General features: G+C 39.9%; 2 protein-coding genes across 2 annotated transcripts; one reads left to right on the top strand and one right to left on the bottom strand.

The window, feature by feature from the left end:
• Positions 1–197: 197 nt before the first annotated feature.
• On the bottom strand, positions 198–6,595 carry ptx4 (pentraxin 4, long). The gene is made up of 4 exons (XM_068337221.1): positions 6,411–6,595; positions 3,479–3,657; positions 1,746–2,770; positions 198–1,487 (listed from the first exon to the last, which is right to left on the bottom strand). Exons 1-4 carry the CDS (start codon positions 6,534–6,536, stop codon positions 763–765), a joined length of 2,055 nt encoding a protein of 684 aa, XP_068193322.1. The 5' UTR covers positions 6,537–6,595; the 3' UTR covers positions 198–762.
• Positions 6,596–8,014: 1,419 nt separating this feature from the next.
• On the top strand, positions 8,015–13,791 carry LOC137609830 (solute carrier family 2, facilitated glucose transporter member 6-like). The gene is made up of 9 exons (XM_068337150.1): positions 8,015–8,148; positions 8,307–8,412; positions 9,159–9,430; positions 10,274–10,370; positions 10,607–10,706; positions 10,920–11,113; positions 11,186–11,361; positions 11,562–11,836; positions 12,085–13,791. The coding sequence occupies exons 2-9, from the start codon at positions 8,341–8,343 to the stop codon at positions 12,393–12,395; spliced, it is 1,497 nt and encodes a 498-aa protein (XP_068193251.1). The 5' UTR covers positions 8,015–8,148; positions 8,307–8,340; the 3' UTR covers positions 12,396–13,791.
• Positions 13,792–14,250: the final 459 nt, after the last annotated feature.

The following is a 14,250-nucleotide window of genomic DNA, read 5'->3' on the forward strand; positions in this document are numbered from 1 at the left end:
AACCAATAACATCAGTGATGATGTTATTGGTTGTAATTTGATGTATGCTTTTGAGTAAGATGTACCAGCAGTGGTTAACTTATTCCTGTGAATCAGAAGCAAAAAATTAAATTGAGTTTTTGTTAATTTCCTGATTCAAGGGAAAAAACATTTCTGACCAAAAACACAATAATATAAAAGGCTACCGGGGAAAAATGTTAGGGTGGACACAAAGTCTTCATGTTGCTTCCAATTTCATTCATAGGAGCCCAAAACAGCCGATATTCACCAGTGAAGTATTTGCCAACGGCTCCCACCAAATGTAGCTGTAACAAGTGTTCGATAGACTAGTTCAGATCATACACAATTTAAAGTTTATTCTGGAACTACAGTAAGCACGCGTCAAATGATATACAAACACATGACTGTCATTTAATTCAATCAACTGCTGTATCACAGGTTAACAACATGGATGTTTTTCTGAAATAATTAAAAGTTTATTTTATTAAGACAGGCGCTGCTCCGACAATACAGGAATATTTCTAACATATGAGGAGCTACACTCATTAAAACAAGCTCAACCTTAAACACTAATTAAAAGAAAATTTAACATATGTAGTAATGCGCTGGAAACACCAACCCAAAAGCATTGTATGCCATACTGAAATACTGTTGGGGATATTTGTGGGTTGCGTTTAATTAAATCTTAAATTCCTATTAGAATATATGCAACATGTATATACAGGAATAAGAAATACTGAGATAAAGGAACAAGTTTTCAAATTAAATTCCAACACAGAACTCTAAACATTCACATGACATCTGCTGCACTTCTCCATGCACTTCCTTTATATCCTCCATGTCAAGCACCACCCCTCTGGGCACACCTCTTCCCTCAGCCACTCCCTCCACCTCTGAAGCACTCAGGACCCTGTTCCACACCCTGAACCCTGCCATCTGCCCAGCAAAACCCTCTGCAGAGTCAAACCCTCCAGCTATACTGTCCTGCTCCTGACCAAGCACCAGTGAGCCACCTCCTGGAATCTCCCAGCCCTTCCTGAAGTTGGAGCCTGACGAGGTGAGGTGGCGGTCACTGTAGTGCCAGAAATGTCCTTGTATGGAAGACCAGACAATGCAGAGGTGGTGCCACCGAGCATCCAGGAGCATCAACACAGGGAGACTTCGGTAGACAGGGTCTCCAATGATTAAGTCCAGAGACGGGGAGGAAGAGGAGTCAAATGAGTGAGCTGAGAATGCAGAAGAGGAGAAAGAGAGGTGGGAAGGTGAAGAAAATGCAGAGGAGGATGAAGCAGAGGAGCGTCCATACAGAACTAACTGATTGTCATTGTCATCTGTGGCATATGAGAGCAGTGTGCCGACATACGATGTCTCTACACGGAGCCATAAACACACAGACAATTCAGGAAGGTCGGGGACAGTCAGGGAGAAGGTGACGTAGTTGTCTGCTGAGGCCGAGGGGAAGACCAGCATGGAGTCCACGTTACAGACTGCAGACAGAGGAAAGAGGAGGATATACTGTATGTTACCATGTCATTTTCTCAAAAAGCGAATTAAGCAGAAAAGTCACATTCAGAACGCTGAATCTGCTGCAGACTATTACCAATAAATTGGTGAAATATTAGTCGACACTACATTAAGACCAAGTAGAACTTGTAAGGAACATTTTATTGATTATGATTGTAATACAGTATTAAACCCATTACCAACCACTTTAAAACATTGTATAGGTACAAATAGTTACTTACTGGTTGCATCCTTTTTAGGAAACGGCTGTGCAGGGATCTTTTGCCTCAAAGGAAGTTGTAATAGGTTATGGATTGCTGACGTCTCCTTCTTTGTGTCCCTTTCCTTTTCTTCTCCATCCCACATACTTGCCCAGGGCTGAGAAGGCTCAGACTGGGCCTGTGGGAGAGGATTTGAAGCCTGTGGGTATGAATCCTCCAGGTGGATTCTGCTGTGACTGTATGTTTGATGCTTGGATTTCTGCTGCTCCTGTGGTGAGGTTTTGACTTGATAAGGAATGGTCTGGCCGGACTGGAGTGGATCCTGCTGGGTAGAATAAGGATTGGTCTGGGCCTGCATCTGGATCTTTGACTGGTGACTGTAAGGGTCAGGCTGGGGCATGTGCTCCATGACCTGGGGTTCAACATTTGCATACTGGATTTGCACCTGTGGGTAAGAATCTGGCTTCAGTTTTAGCTGCTGAGCGTTAGGATGTTTAGTTTGTTTTGGTGATGCCTTGTATGCGTGGGGCTGTGGGAGGCTTCTATAAAGAGTTGCAGCATCTGACTGATTTTTTATTTGGATGTGACTGATACCTTCTGGACCAGATTGGGTATGTCTACCCAAAATCATTCCGGGTAGCCCTTCTTTGGTGCTTTGGTTTTTCTTACTTAGGTCATCATTTTCCAGATGCGTAATTTTGGAGCTGAGTGGCTTTCCTTCCATTTGCATATCTCTATTATTCCCGCTTCTGTCAAACAGCAGGACCTCACTATGCTGGCCCTCCAACCGGGTGACACGTAGTGCTTGATTTTTCAGCGATTCCTGTAGCCCTTTCAGCCCAACAAGAAGCTCATCACGCTGGGCCTGAAGGGCAGCCAGCCTTTCTTCTTGGTTCTGGAGCTCCAGAGTGAGGTTGAAGAAGTCATGAGATGGATCAGGCCTCTGTTTCTGGGCATGGCGGCGGTTCTCCCTCATGTTTCTCTCCATCAAAGCCAAACGGCCCTCCAATCGCTTACTCTTCTTCTCAAGTTTCCCTCTCCATTCTCTGGAAAAGTAATCATCACAAGAGAACCTTTTTATTTTTTTATTATTATTCTTGTTATATACAGTATGTTACAAACAGACCTGTTCATAATTACTCAATTGCATTTTTTGTCTTTCTGACTGACTTCAAGGTCTTTTTTTTTGTAGTATAGATAAGTTTAAATAATATAAAATTTGTGTGTGTGTGTGTGTGTGTGTGTGTGTGTGTGTGTGTGTGTGTGTGTGTGTGTGTGTGTGTGTGTGTGTGTGTGTGTGTGTGTGTGTGTGTGTGTGTGTGTGTGTGTGTGTGTGTGTGTGTGTGTGTGTGTGTGTGTGTGTGTGTGTGTGTGTGTGTGTGTGTGTGTGTGTGTGTGTGTGTGTGTGTGTCTATACAATTTCCCACAAAAAAAACCAATGCTAAAAGAAAAGTCAGAAAGGCTTCCTTGTCCAGATTCTAATGTCTGACTCTGCACTGATTCACACACGCACACATCTTCTTTTCACATGTAGCTAGTATCTAGTTCCTGTTGGCCTCTCAGACAGATTGCTGGAATTTCCCGTTACCTAAGACTTTTTTCTCACTTCTCATTCAATCTACTTTCCAAGACAATTTTTTTAGGAAATATCATGCGAAAAATTTCACAATATACCAGCTCACATATGATATATATTGTATATTATACATGACAAGTATTAAAATCAACTTCAGTGTTTGCTCTTGAGCTCTAACCTGAGAGCATCGATCTCCTGTGTTGTGCTCTGCTTGAAGAGTTCAAGGTCCTGTGACATGTGGCGCCAATGCTCACTCAAGACCTGAACATGGTTCTCCAGATTCTCTGAGTAGTTCTTGTTTTGATTCAGTGCCAACATCTCCAAACGGGTTTGGGTCAGTGCTTGGAATTGCTGGAACTAAAAGCAAAGTATAAGGCTTTATTCAGGTATATGAACCAAAAGTCAGGAAAATACTACAAAACTCCAGAAGAGGGAAAAACATGATTATGATTACTCCATTTAAAGACTCATCATTGTTACAAGACTTTTTCCACCATTTCTGCCATTTTGCAGTAGTTTTACAAATTGGCCAATAAAGCTGTACAACCCTACAAAGTTTGAATAGAGACGAAGAAGTTTAGGAAAAGGGTTTTCAAGATAAAGATCATTGCTGAATAATGCTTTCATGATTTATAATACTTTATTTTCATACCTCTGATTAATCATTGGACCTCTCTGCTGAGAGTGGTGCTCCTGTGAGCCAGACCCAGATAAAACAGAAGAAAACTAATGGATATGCGGATAAATAGATTCAGGGAAATTTGTGCAGGTCCCACATTAAATTGGGAAGTAATCCAACTCAGATGCAAAAAGTCAAAGTCAGCTTTATTGTCAAATGTACCATATATGCACTACATACAGCACAGATGAAATTGCAGTCCTCTTAGACCCACAGTCAAAGTCAAAAACACTTTAATCACATTCAATCATTTTACAATTTTTCATTAGATGAAAGTACTAAAAGGCGTCAAAAATACTAAAAACCAATAAATAAAAGGAAATACAATTTAAAAATTAGTGCAAAAGTGAGTTGATCATCAACTAAAGTGCATAGGACATTTTTGTGACAGAAGAAGATTTTTTTTTTTTTTTTTGCAAAAACACTTGAATCACATTCAAACATCTTACAATTTTACATTAGATGAAAGCACTAAAGTGCTTTAGAAGAAGAAGATTTTTTTGCAAAAACACTTCAATCGCTACTGTTTCAAGAATCAATATAAATGTAAGCAGTTATCCCCATTATCGTTCACCAGCTTTGAACTGAGCCTTTTTGAACTGGGTCGCTCTCACACTGTGCTGTGTGCCGTGGTCTATCGGCCTCCTAAATACAATAAGGACTTTTTAAACAAATTTTCTGACTTCCTGGCTGAAATTATGCCTAAATGTGACCTGAAAAGCCATTGGCAATTGACTTTTTGAACCTCATTGACTCTTTTAGTCTTGTGCAGTCTGTGTCTGGACTCACACAAGAACATGGACACACACTCGATCTTGTTTTATCGTATGGTTTGCCTGTTTTTAAACTAGAGATTTGTGACGCAGTGTTTTCTGATCATATGCCTGTGCTATTTGAGGTTACTCTTGTCACCAAGACAAGTTACAGTTAAATCTGCCGCTGCTTCTCGGCGTTGTCGCGTCATAAACCCTTCCACTGCTGTTCAGTTTTCGGACGCTTTTAATCATAACTCTGTCATTCCTGGGTCTGTGTGCAGTACAGAGGAGCTCAGCTCATGGTTTCACTCCACCTGCCAGACTGTTTTAGAAACTGTGGCTCCATTAAAAACCAGGCAGCCTAATATTAAATCTGAGCCCTGGTTAAATGACACGACTTGTGCTGCCAGACGTGAGTGCCGTAAAGCTGAGCGTAAATGGAAAAGGGACAAACTGCAGGTGTCTCTTCAAATGTTAAGGGACTGCTGGCGTCATTATCAAAAAACCGTGAAAAATGCTAAAAGAGAACATTTGTCTCGTATAATTCTCTCTAACTGTCACAAACCTTGTGCTTTGTTTAAAACAATTGATTGAGCTCTTAATGCCAAGCAGACTGTTGGTATAGAGACTTCTCCTGTTGTCTGTGAAAATTTTCTTTAGTTTTTATTGACAAGGTCTCTTCTACAAGGGCTCTCATCTCACCTCCTGCTTACGACCCCTCAATCTCTGTCACCTGCTCTGCTGTTTTTGACCAGTTTGAGCCCGTGACACTGTCCTTTTTACAGGAGATTGTTGGTAAGTTGAGGCCCTCAAGCTCTCCAAGTGATGCTGTCCCTCCTTGACTGCTTAAAGAGGTTTTCCCCACTGTTGGAACTTCTGTCCTTTCAATTATTGATAGCAGTCTCTCCTCAGGTGTTGTCCCTGTGTATTTTAAACATTCAGTAGTACAACCCGTGATCAAAAAACCTGGGCTAGATCCTACAGCTCTCGCCAATTTCAGGCCAATCTCCACACTACCTTATCTCTCAAAAATCCTGGAGAAGATAGTTTACAGTCAATTAATAGACTTTCTGAAAGAACACAATATTCTTGAGGTTTTCCAATCCGGTTTTAAAACCCTGCACAGCGCAGAATTTGCTCTTTTATGGGTTTTTAATGATATCTTCTTAGCTACTGACTCTGGTGACTGTGTTATTTTAGTGCTTTTAACCTTAACTGCTGCATTTGATACAGTGGACCATGAAATCCATGAAATTGAACGTTCTGTGTTAGCCTTGGCGACTCAGTGTCCTCCCCTGCTCCTCTCTTGTGTGGGGTCCCACAGGGCTCAGTTCTAGCTTGTAGCTTATCATCCTTTTTCTATTTTAGATGAACGCTCATATTTGTTTGGGACAAACAGCTTGATTAGACAGCTTAGAAATCTGTCTTGATTGGTCTATTTTTTGTTCAGCTACAACTGTTACTGCACTTACCTGTACTAGAATACTAATAGTGCTACTGCAGGAATTACTACTACTGTTACTCTAAATATTATTACTCCTATGGCTATACTAAGTATAAATTGCGCAAATGTATGGTAAACAAGTCTTACTAAGTACTCCTACAAGTCGGTTGTGGTGGTACATTAAAAAAAATTACAATGCATCAATGATTCACACAAACACACTCAAACTGACCTGCTCGTTGAGTTTTCGTAGTTTCCGGGACAGAGAATCAACTCGCAGCATCTCAACGGGATGCATTTGTAGCAGAATCACACAGATCAGTATCAGCAGCCACTGGCCGGACCTGAGGATGGCCATGGTGCGACGGAGCTGGGATAGATGCAGTACAGGTCCCACACTGGATGTCTGGAGATGAAGACATAAGCAGAAGGCAGAAAGAAATAGCTGAAGAGGGATAGTCCTAGTACACATGATGAACAAAATCCACAAGCACACACCCACGAGATGGAACAAGAACACTCTTTCCATTTTCCACAGCAGCATAGGGGACCTCAGAGGAAATGAAGATGGGTTTAACAGAAAATCAGTTTCTCTTGGTTTGTCTTTCACTCTCCCGCTGAATACAAACAAATGTAAAGAACTGTTTAAAGGAACGCATCAAATGATATCCAGTGATGTTCATTCATATACTGTACGTATTTCACTGTTTGTTATGTAAAGTTTGAATGTGTGAAACTGAACTTTTCCTAGATTTCAAATGACAGCCATTAAAGATAATGTAGTGGGTAGCAGTGCTGCCTGATAGCAACAAGGTCATAGGTTCAAATGCACTGGGACTTTTCTATGTTTGTATGTTCTCCCTGTTATCTGTGGGGATTTCCTCAGGGTACTCCAGGTTCCAACTACACTTCCCCATCCCCCCACCTCCCAAGAAATAGGTCAGTTGATGGTTCTGCAGGCTTGCATGTGAGTGTGTGATGAAGTTACGATATGTCCAGGTTGTGCCCTGACTTGCACCCAATGTCAGCAGGAACAATCTTCAACCCCTCCTGCAAAGGACAGGCTGCTAGAGAAAATGGATGACTGACATGAAAGCATCTGGTTACAATGTCAGCCATACGTAATAACACTGAAATTGTGACCTTAATAATGACAAGGGTTTTTTTCTTCCATATATGTGCACATTGTCATGACAAAGAAGAAGCAAAACTCGTATCAGCAGCAGACACTGAACAATTCTCTTCCTGTTTTTGAATGTTCTGTGGTTGAATGACCCAACCCTGTAATTATCCTGCTGATCCCTTACTTCTGCCCTGCATTTCAAGTTTGATGTGACTTCATTGAAAAAACTGTCCAATGTGTTGTAATTCTGACAAATGAGATATGCTCTGTCACAGGGTGTGTTTAGGACCCACATGCAGAACACCAGGGGAGAAGTCCTCATTCATAGTTAAAAATCTTATAACAGGTTGTCAGAAGATCAAGCAAGACATAGACAAACAGGCAAAATCCAGGAAACAAGCAAAAACACAAAAAAAGTCAAAGAAACCTGAAAAGTAGAATGAGCCGATGACAATCTGTCAGCGGGGTGAGGTCTGGATAGAGCTTAGGTAAGGTGGAGCGAATCCAGGATACACAGGACAGGGGAGAAAAATGGAACTGCAAAAGCTTTTTTTCTACAATATTGCAAACAAAGCACTATTTATCACGAAGATAAATTGACGACATTAAAAATTAGGAGTGAGAGAGACAGCTCAATTTAAAGAATGTCAGAAACAAAACACTGCAGTGGGCTGCATGGAATATTCTGAGGAAGTCACCCCAACAATTTTTACTTTTGTTTTCAGTTTCATTTTTAGTGTGCTTTGTCTCAAGGATAACTTTTTTTTTTCCATTCTATGTCAGTCTTCCTGGACAATACACAGAGACAGACTGTACACAAGAGGATCGAGATAATCACTTAGACAAGGTATGTTTCATGCTTTTTGAGAAGATTAATATTTACTTGTTTTGCTTTCGCAAAGAAGGATCTCTTTTGTTCAACATTTCTTTGAAGCTCGACTGTTTTTTCCTGTTATGGTGTGTTTTTGAGAGTACTGTTCATAGCTTAACATCTTCCTGCAACAGACATCCTAAGTCAGACTCCCAGACACTGCTCATCATGATTACTGCTGCAGAAAATGGTGAAGCAACTCCATTGCTGAGAAAAACTCAGATGTCACCAGAATTCAAGGTGAGTTCTTTATTTATCTTAGAGTCTGATCAATAGCTCTTTTACTCTGTTTAATTGATGTCTGTTCTTTTTTTTAAAATTATGTCTACTTTTCAATGTTTAACATAGATTTGGAGCACTTGATGAGAATAGAACCATCTCTTAGACAGAGGACATTCAGACAGCAGATATTATCAGGATGTTTTGTTTATTCAAGCAACCTTGACTGATGAATTACTGAACCCCCGTCACATCATCCAATCGATTTTACAATTAATTCAAGGCACACTCAAAGAATACCTGGTTAAATTAGATTTAGTGAAAGTTGTAGAAGACTGACTCAAAGTTATTGTAAAAGACAAGATGTGAAGTACGTGTACTTTAACAAACAAGAATGAACAAAAGACCAGGTGCTAAATTAAAACATTGACTTAAATAAAGATAAACAACTCATTATTCTCAGGCAGCAATTAGTTTATTCCCCGCCAATGGTATCAACAAGATTATAAAAGTAGTAGTATTCTTCAAAAAAATAATACAAGTTTGGACCTTCATGGGCAAAAAAATCAGAAGTTGCATACAGACAATTAAAATATACAGCATATACTGTAGATTATGGTATATAGTTTGGCTGAAACAAAACCTTTCAGTGCAGCAAAACAGAACTGAATAATCCAACAAAGTTCATGTAAATTTCATATTGGTACAAGTACTTCTTTCTGTGATGCATTTCGTTGGTTTCTCACGTTCACTTCTTCATAACCCAGATAAACAACTCCAAACTGTATCTGGCTGTCTTCTCCGCCATTCTGGGGAGCTTCAGCTTTGGTTATTCCCTGGTCTTCGCATCCCCCGTGCTGCCAAAGCTCCAGAGCCCAGATGCTGACCCCCATCTAAAGATGGATGTGGGGCAGGCTGGCTGGTTTGGATCAATCTATACACTGGGAGCAGTTGCTGGAGGGCTGGGGGCCATGGTACTCAACGACAAGATTGGACGGAGAACGAGCATCATGGTGTCAGCATTGCCGCTGACTATAGGGTGGGTGTCACTGATGACATATTGCCACCAGGATGTGGCAAAAACTTAGCTGAATGCATTAAGTTAAGTACTGTACATAAGGGCAATTTAGAGTTTCAGTTATTTTTGGTATTAGAGGTAACACAATACATTTATATATACATACACTACTACAGTTGGCTGGAGTCACCATTGTTGTGATTTATGATTTATAATGCACCACACATTTCCAGTGAGAAAAACATCAGTGTTACATATCCAGGTGTTGCAAGTCCAGGTGGATTCTTTGATTCCAAAACCATGCTGTAGAAAGAGTGTGGCTTGTCTCTCATGCATAAGCAGGAATTTCGTCAAAAACAAATGCCTGGATGGCATCACATGTTCTTAAACCCGTGTGTACCTTTCAACATGAACGGTGCCTTCATGTGCAACTTACTCCTGCAATGAGCACGAACACACCCCTAGACCATAACGGATTCTGATATTTGGTAATAACCTGTATGGTTTGTCAGACCAACAATGCTTTTATTTGTCCAAAACGGTTGACAATAGTTGTTGTGCCACCACACCCCATACGTGCAGATAACTCTCAGAATGTCTTTGATGATATTATAAACATAAGCAATAGCTTATGTCTATAATAAAGTAGATAAGCAATAGCAATATTGGAAACTATAGATAAGGTAATACATTTGAATCTGTTAAGCTATACCATCATGTGACTTTCACTAAAACAAAAGTACTACCATGTCACACATTTAACTTTTTTTTAATACTAAGCATATTTACTTCAGTAATACTTTTGAATGAATGTGATTATGTCTGTTTGTTGAAAGAGGTTCCGGATGTGTATTTGTTTCTTAGGTACATGTTGCTTGGAGGGGCGATGAACTTATCGATGCTCTTTGCCGGCCGTTTCCTCACAGGAATTGCGGGGGGAATGACCAGCGCATCCATTCCTGTAGGTTACTATGGTAACAGTGTTTAACGTAACATACAGTTGGGTTAAGTTATATTTCTGTCCCACATGAACGCTCTAACAGTTTGATATTTTTAACAAGCCTGACTGCAACAAAGGTGTAAATAGTGTTAGTTTGATTTTATCACCTGTAAAATACCAAAGTTTTTGTGTTTTGTTTTTTTTTCATGCTGCATTCATTCATGTCATTGTGTTGTTTTTGTATTTATTGTGTTTAGGTTTACATCTCAGAGATCTCCCATAAAAAAGTGAGAGGGGCTCTGGGCTCCAGCCCTCAGATCACTACTGTGCTTGGGACACTGGTCCTCTATTCTTTGGGTAGGGGCTTTTGACACCGCTGCATAAACACAAACAACATGTACATTTTTTCATTTACACTCAACTCAAGTTCTTCGCAGGAGCTAAGATGGGGAGTGTCTTTCACTGAGCTAAAAAGAATGAAACTTTTCGCTTTTAAAAATGCTATGATGATGATCTTATTTTTTCTCACGTTGTTGCTGTTGTAAACTCTTTATCACATGTGATGTTAAGCTCTGAAGGTACCATGGCGGTGGCTGGCAATAGCAGGAGAGGTGCCAGCTGTGCTGATGGTGGTTCTGTTGGTGTTCATGCCATCCTCTCCCAGGAGGCTCCTCTCTTTGGGTCACGAGAGGAAGGCTGAGACGGCCCTTCGCTGGCTGAGGGGAAAACACTACGACACACAAGTTGAAATCCTTGTCATACAGGTAAAAGAGATTTTTTTTAAATAAATACTAGCTAGTATAAACTAGTTAGTTTGTGTGTGTTTCTCAATGCAGCACAGCATAAACACACAAGGTAAACTCAAGCTGGCTGACCTGGGTACACCTAGATTCTACCGACCAATTATGATCTCTGTGGTGATGCGCTTCCTGCAGCAGATGACAGGCATCACTCCCACCCTCGTCTACCTGGAAACCATCTTTTCCAAAAGCAATGTCCCCCTGGCTGCAGAGTTGAGCATCTTTCTTTCTAGATCTATTATTTTGAATATTTATCAATTTCTTCTTTTTCCATTTTTTTCTTTTAGCTTTTATTTCTCATGCCTCAGTTTGCTGTTTGTGTATTTGATAGTGATTCAAATATATGATTTATCTGTATCTCGACAATGGTTGGTCACTGAACCTAAACTGACCTGTCTGTTTGATCTGTCAGGTATGGTGCTGCTCTTGTGGGTTTGGTTCGGCTCATTTCTGTTGTCCTATCTACACTTTTAATGGACAAAGCTGGACGCAAAGCCCTGATGTACATATCGAGCATGCTGATGTTCTTCTCCTCTCTGGCTTTGACCATGAACTCCCACAACAAGGATTGCCCTTCATGCATTGGTCCTTCTAACATCAGTGTGAGTCTGGAGTACACCACCAGCAGTAATGGAGGAAACCCTGCAAATTTCATTCCTCTCATCGGCACCATGGTGTTTATATTTGGTGAGTTTTAAAAGCATTATGTTGAAAATTCAGGCCTCAAATGTGGCCATTGCTTAAATAAATAAAAAAACAGTGGTTATATTTCTTTGTACATTTGCCTGGGAATTAGTTAAATATTAAATTTCTAAGTGACAGACTCGTTAAACTGCACAGATTTCTGACTATTTCTTAGCAATTTTTTTTTTAATGATTTATGTCATCGGCTGTGAACTGTTTGTTTTACTGTTGTGTTATGGGTTATCTCCTAGGATATTCCATGGGATGGGGCACGATCACATGGTTGATGATGTCAGAGGTACTGCCCCTGGTTACTAGGGGCGTAGCTTCAGGTGTGTGCGTGACTGTCAGCTGGCTGACAGCCTTCGTGATCACGGAAGTCTACACATACCTGTTAGATGGGTTTGGCCTGTACGTACCCTACCTGTTGTTCATGGTAGTGTGTGTGTTCTGTCTGCTGTTCAACGCTTTGTGCATCCCAGAGACACGTGGCCGCTCACTAGAGGAAATTGAGAATTATTTCAGGACAGGAAGAACATTCACAATAACCCCTGTACAATGATACTGGAACCTAGAGATCCCATTTATTACAGAATAAATCATAAGACGTATTTATATTATGAAATGTTAAAATGTTTGGATTCCTTGTTCAGTGTCCACATAGAGGGTGATGTTCTCTTTTCTGACTCCAACAAAAATATTGTTTTTGTTGCATTTGTTGCATCAATGCTTAGATATATAGATATATTGTTAGAATAATGTATATAAGTTATCTCATATTTACTCTTTTATATTCCTTTATTCTTTGTACTACATAGCATGACCATATAAATGTTTATATCTGTGTGTAAGTGTCCTGCTATGTATTGAGTTCTTTTTTCAGGGAGACAACATCAGCGGGGGGATCACCAGGGTGATAGTAGAGGTCACTTGAGCAGGGCATGACCTCTGAACTGCTAGTAAGGAATGTGCCTGGTTGTTGTCTCTTTATATATATACACAGTATATATACAGATAGATAGATAGATAGATAGATAGATAGATAGATAGATAGATAGATAGATAGATAGATAGATAGATAGATAGATAGATAGATAGATAGATAGATAGATAGATAGATAGATAGATAGATAGATAGATAGATAGATAGATAGATAGATAGATAGATAGATATACTGTAGATATGTAGATATAGATATAGATATTGTTTATGGTGAGGTGCTTGGTTCTTTCAGGGGCCTGTACAAAAACATATATATGCATGATTATTAACAGACTAAACATGAGTGAAAACATAATAATATTCCTACGGGGATTAGTAAAGTGTACTTCTTCTAAATATTTGTCTCCTGTTGACTACATCATTATTAGGCCTAATAATGATGTATATAAATCAGATAGTAACACACGCATACGCACACACACACACACACACACACACACACACACGCACACACACACACAGACACACACACACAGACACAGATACACACCTCCTTTTAAAGACTTAAAATCTCTGTACAGATTAGTCTTTACGTGGAATGCTGTCAATCGGGCCCATCGAAACGCACACAGGCTGCCACCCCACCTAGATGACATTATAACCAGGCAACACCCACGGTTTAGCACAGTTGGCAACTACTGTTACACCTTTTTCACCACAGCTGTTTTGGGGTGGGTGGTGAAGACAGGTTGGGGATGGGTTGAGGAATGAAAGACTGATGAGAGTGTGTTCTATATGTTTAGATTTTTTTTAAGTACGTAGATGTATGTGATCGTTTTTAACACTCAATTGTTTACACAAAAGATCAAATTCAGGGCCAGTGTACAAAGAGACACTTTGCATAAATTGGAGATTTTTTTTTAAAAATCCCACGAGGATATAACTGAATTATCATGTGGCTGACTTTAAGTGTTGAAATCTGAGATGAGTCATATGTAAAATAAAGTTCTTTTATACAAACATCAATTTATGTATGAAGTGTTCTTTAAGGGCAAAGTACTCCACCCCATCTAAAGCTCCGTCACCCTGTGACCAACGACAGAGAAATGTGGTAGAACTGGCCTGTTCACAGCTGACTAAAAGGAAAGATGAACCTTTCCAGACATCTGTTGAGCTGCAAATCAATTATGTTAACATGACTAAGACAGGTTTGCATGTACCAAGCAAAACAAATGCTCCAGATTCAGAAAGAAGGAAAAAAAATCCCCAAAAGCACCTAACATTGAATCTGACTTGTACTGCAAAGATATCATCATCCTTAAAAACCATTTACCACTTCCTGTTGTCTTCATAAAAGTTTATTTAAAAAAAGTGGGACATTTTAATTTTGGTACATCACGATAGTCTTGAAAATTTTGTTATAACTCAAGTTTCAGCAGCTGTTATGATGAGACAGTTGACAGCATTGATATCT

Source organism: Antennarius striatus, chromosome 16 (assembly GCF_040054535.1).
Source record: "Antennarius striatus isolate MH-2024 chromosome 16, ASM4005453v1, whole genome shotgun sequence".
Taxonomy (NCBI): domain Eukaryota; kingdom Metazoa; phylum Chordata; class Actinopteri; order Lophiiformes; family Antennariidae; genus Antennarius; species Antennarius striatus.

Bases quoted from the DNA above. Each gene is read 5' to 3' on its own strand.
- ptx4 (XM_068337221.1), bottom strand. From the start codon at position 6,536: ATGGCCATCCTCAGGTCCGGCCAGTGGCTGCTGATACTGATCTGTGTG. The intron at 3,658-6,410 runs GTCAGTTTGAGT...CTTTGCTTTTAG, and splicing joins TACGAAAACTCAACGAGCAG to TTCCAGCAATTCCAAGCACT. The intron at 1,488-1,745 runs GTAAGTAACTAT...CTCTGTCTGCAG, and splicing joins TCCTAAAAAGGATGCAACCA to TCTGTAACGTGGACTCCATG.
- LOC137609830 (XM_068337150.1), top strand. From the start codon at position 8,341: ATGATTACTGCTGCAGAAAATGGTGAAGCAACTCCATTGCTGAGAAAA. The intron at 10,707-10,919 runs GTAGGGGCTTTT...TGTGATGTTAAG, and splicing joins ACTGGTCCTCTATTCTTTGG to CTCTGAAGGTACCATGGCGG. The intron at 11,362-11,561 runs GTTGAGCATCTT...TTGATCTGTCAG, and splicing joins AATGTCCCCCTGGCTGCAGA to GTATGGTGCTGCTCTTGTGG.